Raw genomic sequence first — 12,864 nt, forward strand, 5'->3', positions numbered from 1 at the left:
CCTTACCGCCATTTCAGCATCTGTGTGACTGTATTACCGCAATACACCCTCTATGGTCACCGTGATTTAGTTTACCTTTATAATGTTACATTTACCAGATTAATGTAAAAATCCAGGGGACACCATTAGGTGATTATTTTATTTTGCGAGTTAAAATATTGTTTAGTTGTAAAATTAATGTCTACATTTAACTTCAATATTTGTTCCTTTAAGCTCACAAGTCACACATTGCTGTATATACTGGCAGGGAACCACTGGTATACCCCTTATGCAGATATACAGCTTTTCCTGTATATGAGAGCTCTCATTCCCTGTACATAGATAATCCTTCTCCTTCCCCCAATCCAAGTGATGTCACATGATCAGCTGAGTCCTTTCAATGTCACGTTCTCATTTCCATGACGTCAAACATCATCAACTCATGCTTACCCTGCCCATCTAACAATGAGACAGAATGGAAGGCGCCGCGTGACCCATTGCACTCAGCGCAATTCAGGGGTGCCTGCATTGTGCCACTTGTTTCAGTGGAAATGCTGACTCAGAGGTGGAATCCGTATAGGCAAATGATTCCACTGGCCAGTGAGCAAATGTCGGATCATTAAAATCTGAGCTACTATAATAACAGAAATCTGTGCACAATACCTGTCCATTAATACACCCTCCAACGATGACCGCAGGGTCACTGGGACAGAACTGAAAGCAGTATATATCATCTGGACACTCCAGCGTCAGCTGGAGGAAGGAATGGGAAGAGGCAGTGTTATAGTGCAAGCGTGCGATCAGTGACACAACACACAACAACACACACTGCAATACATTACCTTATATTAATTACTGACCTGGGGATGGATGGGGTCAAGGAGATTCCAAATAAGAATCAGCGATGGCTTCAAGATGAGCTTAGAAGAAAGGTTAACCCGGTCTTCAAATGAAAGTCGTTCCATTAGCGACACCGCCACTATACCTGGTGAATGAAAGACACAACCTATGAATATTGTCATTTAGCTTTTTTTCAGATTTATCTGCAAGACATATAAGTAAATACAATGTGAGCCTGGAGCAGGTTTTCCATCTTCAGACAACCTTAAACTGTTGAATGTACAACACCCTCCTGCAACTTTTACAGTTTCATCTTGCTTGTTGCCTTCCATGCTTTACACCAGGGATATAAATCACACATACGGGTTCAGTTCTTATTGGCAGAGCCCAGAAGGAATCCATAAATGCAACTATATCCGATAAATGGAACAAAGCTGACCGGTGACATATGCAAGTGAGGAACAAATAAGCACATTTCCAGGTGATTTATAGACATGAGTGAAAAGCACAGAAGCCAGTAAGACACAGCAAGGCATAAAGTAAGAGTCATTATAAATGATAGTGAATTGTTGGTAGAAATGCTCAGATAAAGGCAGGCAGTAAATGGAATACTTACCATGAAGAGTTGGGTGCCAGTCTATACAGCTGATGGTTTTATCACTGCCAAACTGGTGGTCCGTGAAGGATTGATACTCCTTAAGGTGAGAATCGGCTTTGCCACCAAATGTGCTCTCCTGTTCAGACAACGCTTTCCAGTCATCAACAAAGGGATTCAGGATTTCGTTTTGTTGCAGCGCTAACTCCAACCTGTTAGTTTGTGGGAGTAAAATAAGAAGGTAGACACGGACGCAAAGGTCTGGTTACATGTGGTTATTTAAGATAATTTTGTAATGTTTTATCAGGACTGAGAACCCAAGTAGTGCCCAAGAGACAGGATACATCACCCCAAGCAGTGCCCGGGAGACAGGCGTCATCACCCAAGCAGTGCCCAGAAGACAGGATACATCACCCCAAGCAGTGCCCTGGAGACAGGCGTCATCACCCCAAGCAGTGCCCAGGGGACATCACCCCAAGCAGTGCCCAGGAGACAGGAGTCATCAACCCAAGCAGTGCCCAGGAGACAGGAGACATCACCCCAAGCAGTGCCCAGGAGACATCCCCCCAACAGTGCCGAGTAGTCCTCACCCCAAGCACTGCCCGTGACACATCACCCCAAGCAGTGCCCAGGAGACAGGATACATCCCCCCAAGCAGTGCCCTGTAGACATCCCCCCAACAGTGCCCAGGAGTCACCACCCCAAGCACTGCCCGTGAGACATCACCCCAAGCAGTGCCCAGGAGACAGGATACATCACCCCAAGCAGTGCCCTGAAGACAGAAGTCATCACCCCAAGCAGTGCCCAGGAGACAGGAGTCATCAACCCAAGCAGTGCCCAGGAGATAAGAGACATCACCCCAACAAGTGCCCAGGAGACAGGAGTCATCACCCCAAGCAGTGCCCAGGAGACATCACCCCAACCAGTGCCCTGGAAACATCCCCCCAACAGTGCCCAGGAGTCATCAAACCAAGCACTGCCCGTGAGACATCACCCCAAGCAGTGCCCAGGAGACAGGAGTCATCAACCCAAGCAGTGCCCAGGAGACATCACCCCAAGCAGTGCCCAGGAGACATCCCCCCAACAGTGCCGAGTAGTCCTCACCCCAAGCACTGCCCGTGACACATCACCCCAAGCAGTGCCCAGGAGACAGGATACATCCCCCCAAGCAGTGCCCTGTAGACATCCCCCCAACAGTGCCCAGGAGTCACCACCCCAAGCACTGCCCGTGAGACATCACCCCAAGCAGTGCCCAGGAGACAGGATACATCACCCCAAGCAGTGCCCTGAAGACAGAAGTCATCACCCCAAGCAGTGCCCTGAAGACAGAAGTCATCACCCCAAGCAGTGCCCAGGAGACAGGAGTCATCACCCCAACCAGTGCCCTGGAAACATCCCCCCAACAGTGCCCAGGAGTCATCAAACCAAGCACTGCCCGTGAGACATCACCCCAAGCAGTGCCCAGGAGACAGGAGTCATCACCCCAAGCAGTGCCCACGACACATTCTCCCAACAGTGCCCAGGAGTCATCACCCCAAGCACTGCCCATGAGACATCACCCCAAGCAGTGCCCAGAAGACAGGATACATCACCCCAAGCAGTGCCCTGAAGACAGGAGTCATCACCCCAAGCAGTGCCCTGGACACATCACCCCAAGCAGTGCCATGGAGACAGGAGTCATCAACCCAAGCAGTGCCCAGGAGACATCACCCCAAGCAGTGCCCAGGAGACAGGCATCATCACCCCAAGCAGTGCCCAGGAGACATCACCCCAAGCAGTGCCCAGTAGACATCACCCCAAGCAGTGCCCAGGAGACATTCCCCCAACAGTGCCCAGGAGTCATCACCCCAAGCACTGCCCATGGGACATCACCCCAAGCAGTGCCCAGAAGATAGGATACATCACCCCAAGCAGTGCCCTGAAGACAGGAGTCATCACCCCAAGCAGTGCCCAGGAGACAGGAGACATCACTCCAAGCAGTGCCATGGAGACAGGAGTCATCACCCCAAGCAGTGCCATGGAGTCATCACCCCAAGCAGTGCCCAGGAGACAGGAGTCATCAACCCAAGCAGTGCCCAGGAGACAGGAGACATCACCCCAAGCAGTGCCCAGGAGACAAGAGACATCACCCCAAGCAGTGCCCTGGAGACATCCCCCCAACAGTGCCCAGGAGTCATCACCCCAAGCACTGCCCGTGAGACATCAACCCAAGCACTGCCCGTGAGACATCACCCCAAGCAGTGCCCAGGAGACAGGATACATCACCCCAAGCAGTGCCCTGGAGACAGGAGTCATCCACCCAAGCAGTGCCCAGGAGACATCACCCCAAGCACTGCCCAGGAGACAGGCGTCATCACCCCAAGCAGTGCCCAGGAGACAGGAGACATCACCCCAAGCAGTGCCCAGGAGACATCCCCCCAACAGTGCCGAGTAGTCCTCACCCCAAGCACTGCCCGTGACACATCACCCCAAGCAGTGCCCAGGAGACAGGATACATCCCCCCAAGCAGTGCCCTGTAGACATCCCCCCAACAGTGCCCAGGAGTCACCACCCCAAGCACTGCCCGTGAGACATCACCCCAAGCAGTGCCCAGGAGACAGGATACATCACCCCAAGCAGTGCCCTGAAGACAGAAGTCATCACCCCAAGCAGTGCCCAGGAGACAGGAGTCATCAACCCAAGCAGTGCCCAGGAGATAAGAGACATCACCCCAACAAGTGCCCAGGAGACAGGAGTCATCACCCCAAGCAGTGCCCAGGAGACATCACCCCAACCAGTGCCCTGGAAACATCCCCCCAACAGTGCCCAGGAGTCATCAAACCAAGCACTGCCCGTGAGACATCACCCCATGCAGTGCCCAGGAGACAGGAGTCATCAACCCAAGCAGTGCCCAGGAGACATCACCCCAAGCAGTGCCCAGGAGACATCCCCCCAACAGTGCTGAGTAGTCCTCACCCCAAGCACTGCCCGTGACACATCACCCCAAGCAGTGCCCAGGAGACAGGATACATCCCCCCAAGCAGTGCCCTGTAGACATCCCCCCAACAGTGCCCAGGAGTCACCACCCCAAGCACTGCCCGTGAGACATCACCCCAAGCAGTGCCCAGGAGACAGGATACATCACCCCAAGCAGTGCCCTGAAGACAGAAGTCATCACCCCAAGCAGTGCCCTGAAGACAGAAGTCATCACCCCAAGCAGTGCCCAGGAGACAGGAGTCATCACCCCAACCAGTGCCCTGGAAACATCCCCCCAACAGTGCCCAGGAGTCATCAAACCAAGCACTGCCCGTGAGACATCACCCCAAGCAGTGCCCAGGAGACAGGAGTCATCACCCCAAGCAGTGCCCACGACACATTCTCCCAACAGTGCCCAGGAGTCATCACCCCAAGCACTGCCCATGAGACATCACCCCAAGCAGTGCCCAGAAGACAGGATACATCACCCCAAGCAGTGCCCTGAAGACAGGAGTCATCACCCCAAGCAGTGCCCTGGACACATCACCCCAAGCAGTGCCATGGAGACAGGAGTCATCAACCCAAGCAGTGCCCAGGAGACATCACCCCAAGCAGTGCCCAGGAGACAGGCATCATCACCCCAAGCAGTGCCCAGGAGACATCACCCCAAGCAGTGCCCAGTAGACATCACCCCAAGCAGTGCCCAGGAGACATTCCCCCAACAGTGCCCAGGAGTCATCACCCCAAGCACTGCCCATGGGACATCACCCCAAGCAGTGCCCAGAAGATAGGATACATCACCCCAAGCAGTGCCCTGAAGACAGGAGTCATCACCCCAAGCAGTGCCCAGGAGACAGGAGACATCACTCCAAGCAGTGCCATGGAGACAGGAGTCATCACCCCAAGCAGTGCCATGGAGTCATCACCCCAAGCAGTGCCCAGGAGACAGGAGTCATCAACCCAAGCAGTGCCCAGGAGACAGGAGACATCACCCCAAGCAGTGCCCAGGAGACAGGAGACATCACCCCAAGCAGTGCCCAGGAGACAAGAGACATCACCCCAAGCAGTGCCCTGGAGACATCCCCCCAACAGTGCCCAGGAGTCATCACCCCAAGCACTGCCCGTGAGACATCAACCCAAGCACTGCCCGTGAGACATCACCCCAAGCAGTGCCCAGGAGACAGGATACATCACCCCAAGCAGTGCCCTGGAGACAGGAGTCATCCACCCAAGCAGTGCCCAGGAGACATCACCCCAAGCACTGCCCAGGAGACAGGCGTCATCACCCCAAGCAGTGCCCAGGAGATAGGATACATCACCCCAAGCAGTGCCATGGAGACAGGCGTCATCAACCCAAGCAGTGCCCAGGAGACATCACCCCAAGCAGTGCCCAGGAGACAGGCGTCATCACCCCAAGCAGTGCCCAGGAGACATCACCCCAAGCAGTGCCCAGTAGACAGGATTCATCACCCCAAGCAGTGCCCAGGAGACATTCCCCCAACAGTGCCCAGGAGTCATCACCCCAAGCACTGCCCATGAGACATCACCCCAAGCACTGCCCAGGAGACAGGATACATCACCCCAAGCAGTGCCCTGAAGACAGGAGTCATCACCCCAATAAGTGCCCAGGAGACAGGAGTCATCACCTCAAGCAGTGCCCAGGAGACAGGAGACATCACCCCAAGCAGTGCCCTGGAGACATCCCCCCAACAGTGCCCAGGAGTCATCAAACCAAGCACTGCCCGTGAGACATCACCCCAAGCAGTGCCCAGGAGACAGGAGAATTCACCCCAAGCAGTGCCCAGGAGACATTCCCCCAACAGTGCCCAGGAGTCATCACCCCAAGCACTGCCCATGAGACATCACCCCAAGCACTGCCCAGGAGACAGGATACATCACCCCAAGCAGTGCCCTGAAGACAGGAGTCATCACCCCAATAAGTGCCCAGGAGACAGGAGTCATCACCTCAAGCAGTGCCCAGGAGACAGGAGACATCACCCCAAGCAGTGCCCTGGAGACATCCCCCCAACAGTGCCCAGGAGTCATCAAACCAAGCACTGCCCGTGAGACATCACCCCAAGCAGTGCCCAGGAGACAGGAGAATTCACCCCAAGCAGTGCCCAGGAGACATTCCCCCAACAGTGCCCAGGAGTCATCACCCCAAGCAGTGCCCTGAAGACAGAAGTCATCACCCCAAGCAGTGCCCAGGAGACAGGAGACATCACTCCAAGCAGTGCCATGGAGACAGGAGTCATCACCCCAAGCAGTGCCATGGAGACAGGAGACATCACTCCAAGCAGTGCCATGGAGACAGGAGTCAGCACCCCAAGCAGTGCCATGGAGACATCACCCCAAGCAGTGCCCAGGAGACAAGAGACATCACCCCAAGCAGTGCCCTGGAGACATCCCCCCAACAAGTGCCCAGGACTCATCACCCCAAGCACTGCCCGTGAGACATCAACCCAAGCACTGCCCGTGAGACATCACCCCAAGCAGTGCCCAGGAGACAGGATACATCACCCCAAGCAGTGCCCTGGAGACAGGAGTCATCCACCCAAGCAGTGCCCAGGAGACATCCCACCAACAGTGCCCAGGAGTCATCACCCCAAGCAGTGCCCAGGAGACATCACCCCAAGCAGTGCCCAGGAGACAGGAGTCATTAACCCAAGCAGTGCCCAGGAGACAGGTGACATCACCCCAAGCAGTGCCCAGAACCATTGGCATTACCCCAAGCAGTTCCCATCCCTGAATGCATCAAACCAAGCAGTGCCCAGGACCAAAGGTATCACCCCAACCAGTGCCCAGGACCAAACGCATCACCACAAGCAGTGCCTAGGACCAAAGGAATCTCCGCCAAGCAGTGCCTAGGACCAAAGGAATCACCACCATGCAGTGGCCTTGCACATAAGCAAATGTTCTGGGTGAAACGCGTAGGTTTCTTGTAGGTGAATTGTATTTTTATTGTGTCATCAACTCCATGATTTTGACCTGCCATTTCCATGTGTTGCTACATTAGACCTACTTTTGGGGCGTTTCTGGGTGGTATGACTAATATTCGTGGGCATTTTGCGGGTGTGTCTTGAGAAACCAACAGCCAGGACGCAGTTAATTTCCCGAACGATGTTATCCTGGCGGTCGAAATACTGATGCCGGAATCCCGACAGCAGAGAAAATGCTGCCGATTGAAATCCTGACCGCACCCCCGGTATTACCACTCGGGTGGTGGTCCACGTCACCACCTGTGGGGGAATATAATAGTGCGGCGAGCAAAACTAGCCACCGAGCCCGAAACGTGGCGAGCGGACACGATGCGCTCAAGGTTGGGTTTCCAACTGTCGGGATGCCGGTGTTGGTACAGTACTTGGAACGCCGGGATCCAGACAGTCGGGATTTTATACTGAATCCCAACAGCCATGGTTACTTGGACATTGTGCATCTGCCACAGGCAGGTGCAGTGGATTCACGCCGCAGCTGGTGGGTGTCTCAGGATGCTCATTGGAGCGGGCATTACCATAAAGATGCAGTAGCGGCTGCGACTAAATCACCAAATGTATGAACTATGGCCCTCATTCCAAGTTGATCGCTAGCTGCCATTGTTCGCAGTGCAGCGATCAGGCTAAAAATCGGCTGTTCTGCGCATGCGTATGGGCCGCAGTACGCAAGCGCGAAGTACTTTCACACAAAACTAAGCAGTTTTACACAAGGTCGAGCGACTCTTTTCAGTCGCTCGGCTGATCGGTGAGTGATTGACAGGAAGTGGGTGTTTCTGGGAGGTAACTGACCGTTTTCCAGGAGTGTGCTAAAAAACGCAGGTGTGGCAGAAGATAATGCAGGCGTACCTGGGGAAACGGGGGAGTGGCTGGCAGAACGCAGGGCGTGTTTGTGATGTCAAAACAGGAACTAAACTGTCTGCAGTGATCGCAAGGTAGGAGTAGGTCTGGAGCTACACTGAAACTTCATGAAAATTTTTTCGAGCAGTTCTGCTAACCTAAGATACACTCCCAGAGGGCGGCGGCCTAGCGTGTGCACTGCTGCTAAAAGCAGCTAGCGAGCTATCAACTCAGAATGAGGGCCTATGTTATATGTACAAAAAATAAAAATACAAAAAATAACCAGGCGCTAATATATCATCACCAGATTTAGATGATTGTGTTGCTGGTAATGAAAATTTTATACAAATAATATTGCAATTAGTGTATATTCAAGCTGCAAGAGAAAGCTTGACTTGGGGTAAATCAAGTCAAAAAGAACCGGCACTTTACAGTCTCCGGTAACACTGGAACAACAAACAAATCTCCTCCTGCGCTATGTATATTATGATATGATATGGCTCAGAGTTCAATAAAAACAAATAAATAAATTCATATATTCCATATATCTTTTTTATTATCACATATAAATATATATATAGAGAATAAACTATTTAGACCGGTCAAATATAACACTAACAAAAATCTTACCTAACTATAGGAGGTGGATCTTAGATAAACTTCTGTGCACAGAATATAATAAGATTTTACTTACCGATAAATCTATTTCTCGGAGTCCGTAGTGGATGCTGGGGTTCCTGAAAGGACCATGGGGAATAGCGGCTCCGCAGGAGACAGGGCACAAAAAGTAAAGCTTTTCCAGATCAGGTGGTGTGCACTGGCTCCTCCCCCTATGACCCTCCTCCAGACTCCAGTTAGGTACTGTGCCCGGACGAGCGTACACAATAAGGGAGGATTTTGAATCCCGGGTAAGACTCATACCAGCCACACCAATCACACCGTACAACTCGTGATCTAAACCCAGTTAACAGTATGATAACAGCGGAGCCTCTGAAAGATGGCTTCCTTCAACAATAACCCGAATTAGTTAACAATAACTATGTACAATTATTGCAGATAATCCGCACTTGGGATGGGCGCCCAGCATCCACTACGGACTCCGAGAAATAGATTTATCGGTAAGTAAAATCTTATTTTCTCTATCGTCCTAGTGGATGCTGGGGTTCCTGAAAGGACCATGGGGATTATACCAAAGCTCCCAAACGGGCGGGAGAGTGCGGATGACTCTGCAGCACCGAATGAGAGAACTCCAGGTCCTCCCTAGCCAGAGTATCAAATTTGTAAAATTTTACAAACGTGTTCTCCCCTGACCACGTAGCTGCTCGGCAGAGTTGTAATGCCGAGACCCCTCGGGCAGCCGCCCAAGATGAGCCCACCTTCCTTGTGGAGTGGGCCTTTACAGATTTAGGCTGTGGCAGGCCTGCCACAGAATGTGCAAGTTGGATTGTGCTACAGATCCAACGAGCAATCGTCTGCTTAGACGCAGGAGCACCCATCTTGTTGGGTGCATACAATATAAACAACGAGTCAGATTTTCTGACTCCAGCTGTCCTTGCAATATATATTTTTAATGCTCTGACAACGTCCAGTAACTTGGAGTCCTCCAAGTCACTTGCAGCCGCAGGCACTACAATAGGCTGGTTCAGATGAAATGCTGACACCACCTTAGGGAGAAAATGCGGACGAGTCCGCAGTTCTGCCCTGTCCGAATGGAAAATCAGATATGGGCTTTTGTAAGATAAAGCTGCCAGTTCTGACACTCTCCTGGCCGAAGCCAGGGCTAGAAGCATGGTCACTTTCCATGTGAGATATTTCAAATCCACCTTTTTTAGTGGTTCAAACCAATGAGATTTTAGAAATTCCAAAACCACATTGAGATCCCACGGTGCCACTGGAGGCACCACAGGCGGCTGTATATGCAGCACTCCCTTAACAAAGGTCTGGACTTCAGGGACTGAAGCCAATTCTTTTTGAAAGAAAATCGACAGGGCCGAAATTTGAACCTTAATAGATCCCAATTTGAGACCCATAGACAATCCTGATTGCAGGAAATGTAGGAATCGACCCAGTTGAAATTCCTCCGTCGGAGCACTCCGATCTTCGCACCACGCAACATATTTTCGCCAAATTCGGTGATAATGTTGCACGGTTACTTCCTTCCTCGCTTTAATCAAAGTAGGAATGACTTCTTCCGGCATGCCTTTTTCCTTTAGGATCCGGCGTTCAACCGCCATGCCGTCAAACGCAGCCGCGGTAAGTCTTGAAACAGACAGGGACCCTGCTGAAGCAAGTCCCTCCTTAGAGGTAGAGGCCACGGATCTTCCGTGATCATCTCTTGAAGTTCCGGGTACCAAGTCCTTCTTGGCCAATCCGGAACCACTAGTATCGTTCTCACGCCTCTTTGCCGTATAATTCTCAATACTTTTGGTATGAGAGGCAGAGGAGGAAACACATACACCGACTGGTACACCCAAGGCGTTACCAGCGCGTCCACAGCTATTGCCTGCGGATCTCTTGACCTGGCGCAATACCTGTCCAGTTTTTTGTTGAGGCGAGACGCCATCATGTCCACCATCGGTCTTTCCCAACGGGTTACCAGCATGTGGAAGACTTCTGGATGAAGTCCCCACTCTCCCGGGTGAAGATCGTGTCTGCTGAGGAAGTCTGCTTCCCAGTTGTCCACTCCCGGGATGAACACTGCTGACAGTGCTATCACATGATTCTCTGCCCAGCGAAGAATCCTTGCAGCTTCTGCCATTGCACTCCTGCTTCTTGTGCCGCCCTGTCTGTTCACATGGGCGACTGCCGTGATGTTGTCCGACTGGATCAACACAGGTTTTCCTTGAAGCAGAGGTTCTGCCTGGCTTAGAGCATTGTATATTGCTCTTAGTTCCAATATGTTTATGTGAAGAGACGTTTCCAGGCTCGTCCATACTCCCTGGAAGTTTCTTCCTTGTGTGACTGCTCCCCAGCCTCTCAGGCTGGCGTCCGTGGTCACCAGGATCCAATCCTGTATGCCGAATCTGCGGCCCTCCAATAGATGAGGACTCTGCAACCACCACAGAAGAGACACCCTTGTCCTTGGAGACAGGGTTATCCGTAGGTGCATCTGAAGATGCGACCCTGACCATTTGTCCAACAGATCCCTTTGGAAAATTCTTGCGTGGAATCTGCCGAATGGAATTGCTTCGTAAGAAGCCACCATTTTTCCCAGGACTCTTGTGCATTGATGTACAGACACCTTTCCTGGTTTTAGGAGGTTCCTGACAAGCTCGGATAACTCCTTGGCTTTTTCCTCCGGGAGAAAAACCTTTTTCTGAACCGTGTCCAGAATCATCCCTAGGAACAGCAGACGAGTTGTCGGCATTAACTGGGATTTTGGAATATTCAGAATCCACCCGTGCTGTTTTAGCACTTCTTGAGACAGTGCTAATCCCATCTCTAGCTGTTCTCTGGACCTTGCCCTTATTAGGAGATCGTCCAAGTATGGGATAATTAATACGCCTTTTCTTCGAAGAAGAATCATCATCTCGGCCATTACCTTTGTAAAGACCCGAGGTGCCGTGGACAATCCGAACGGCAGCGTCTGAAACTGATAGTGACAGTTTTGTACAACGAACCTGAGGTACCCCTGGTGTGAGGGGTAAATTGGAACGTGGAGATACGCATCCTTGATGTCCAAGGATACCATAAAGTCCCCCTCTTCCAGGTTCGCTATCACTGCTCTGAGTGACTCCATCTTGAACTTGAACTTCTTTATGTACAGGTTCAAGGACTTCAGATTTAGAATAGGCCTTACCGAGCCATCCGGCTTCGGTACCACAAAAAGAGTGGAATAATACCCCTTCCCTTGTTGTAGAAGAGGTACCTTGACTATCACCTGCTGAGAGTACAGCTTGTGAATGGCTTCCAAAACCGTCTCCCTTTCGGAGGGGGACGTTGGTAAAGCAGACTTCAGGAAACGGCGAGGTGGATCTGTCTCTAATTCCAACCTGTACCCCTGAGATATTATCTGCAGGATCCAGGGATCTACTTGCGAGTGAGCCCACTGCGCGCTGTAATTTTTGAGACGACCCCCCACCGTCCCCGAGTCCGCTTGAGAAGCCCCAGCGTCATGCTGAGGCTTTTGTAGAAGCCGGGGAGGGCTTCTGTTCCTGGGAAGGAGCTGCCTGTTGCTGTCTCTTCCCTCGACCTCTGCCTCGTGGCAGATATGAATAGCCCTTTGCTCTCTTATTTTTAAAGGAACGAAAGGGCTGCGGTTGAAAGGTCGGTGCCTTTTTCTGTTGGGTAGTGACTTGAGGTAGAAAGGTGGATTTCCCGGCTGTAGCCGTGGCCACCAAATCTGATAGACCGACTCCAAATAACTCCTCCCCTTTATACTGCAAAACTTCCATATGCCGTTTTGAGTCCGCATCGCCTGTCCACTGTCGCGTCCATAAAGTTCTTCTGGCCGAAATGGACATAGCACTTACCCGTGATGCCAGTGTGCAGATATCCCTCTGTGCATCACGCATATAAAGAAATGCATCCTTTATTTGTTCTAACGACAGTAAAATATTGTCCCTGTCCAGGGTATCAATATTTTCAATCAGGGACTCTGACCAAACTACCCCAGCACTGCACATCCAGGCAGTCGCTATAGCTGGTCGTAGTATAACACCTGCA

At 51.8% G+C, this 12,864-nt stretch overlaps 1 protein-coding gene across 3 annotated transcripts in view; it reads right to left on the reverse strand.

The window, feature by feature from the left end:
• The window catches only part of DNAI3 (dynein axonemal intermediate chain 3), a 400,488-nt gene that overhangs the window by 251,917 nt on the left and 135,707 nt on the right, over window positions 1–12,864 (reverse strand). For all 3 annotated transcript variants that reach the window (XM_063938944.1, XM_063938942.1, XM_063938943.1), the window contains 3 exons: window positions 1,436–1,626; window positions 840–964; window positions 643–732 (listed from right to left, as the gene is read on the reverse strand). In XM_063938944.1, the coding sequence (XP_063795014.1) occupies window positions 643–732; window positions 840–964; window positions 1,436–1,626 (406 nt within the window). The remainder of the gene's footprint in view (window positions 1–642; window positions 733–839; window positions 965–1,435; window positions 1,627–12,864) is intronic.

This window comes from Pseudophryne corroboree, chromosome 9 (genome assembly GCF_028390025.1).
Source record: "Pseudophryne corroboree isolate aPseCor3 chromosome 9, aPseCor3.hap2, whole genome shotgun sequence".
NCBI lineage: Eukaryota > Metazoa > Chordata > Amphibia > Anura > Myobatrachidae > Pseudophryne > Pseudophryne corroboree.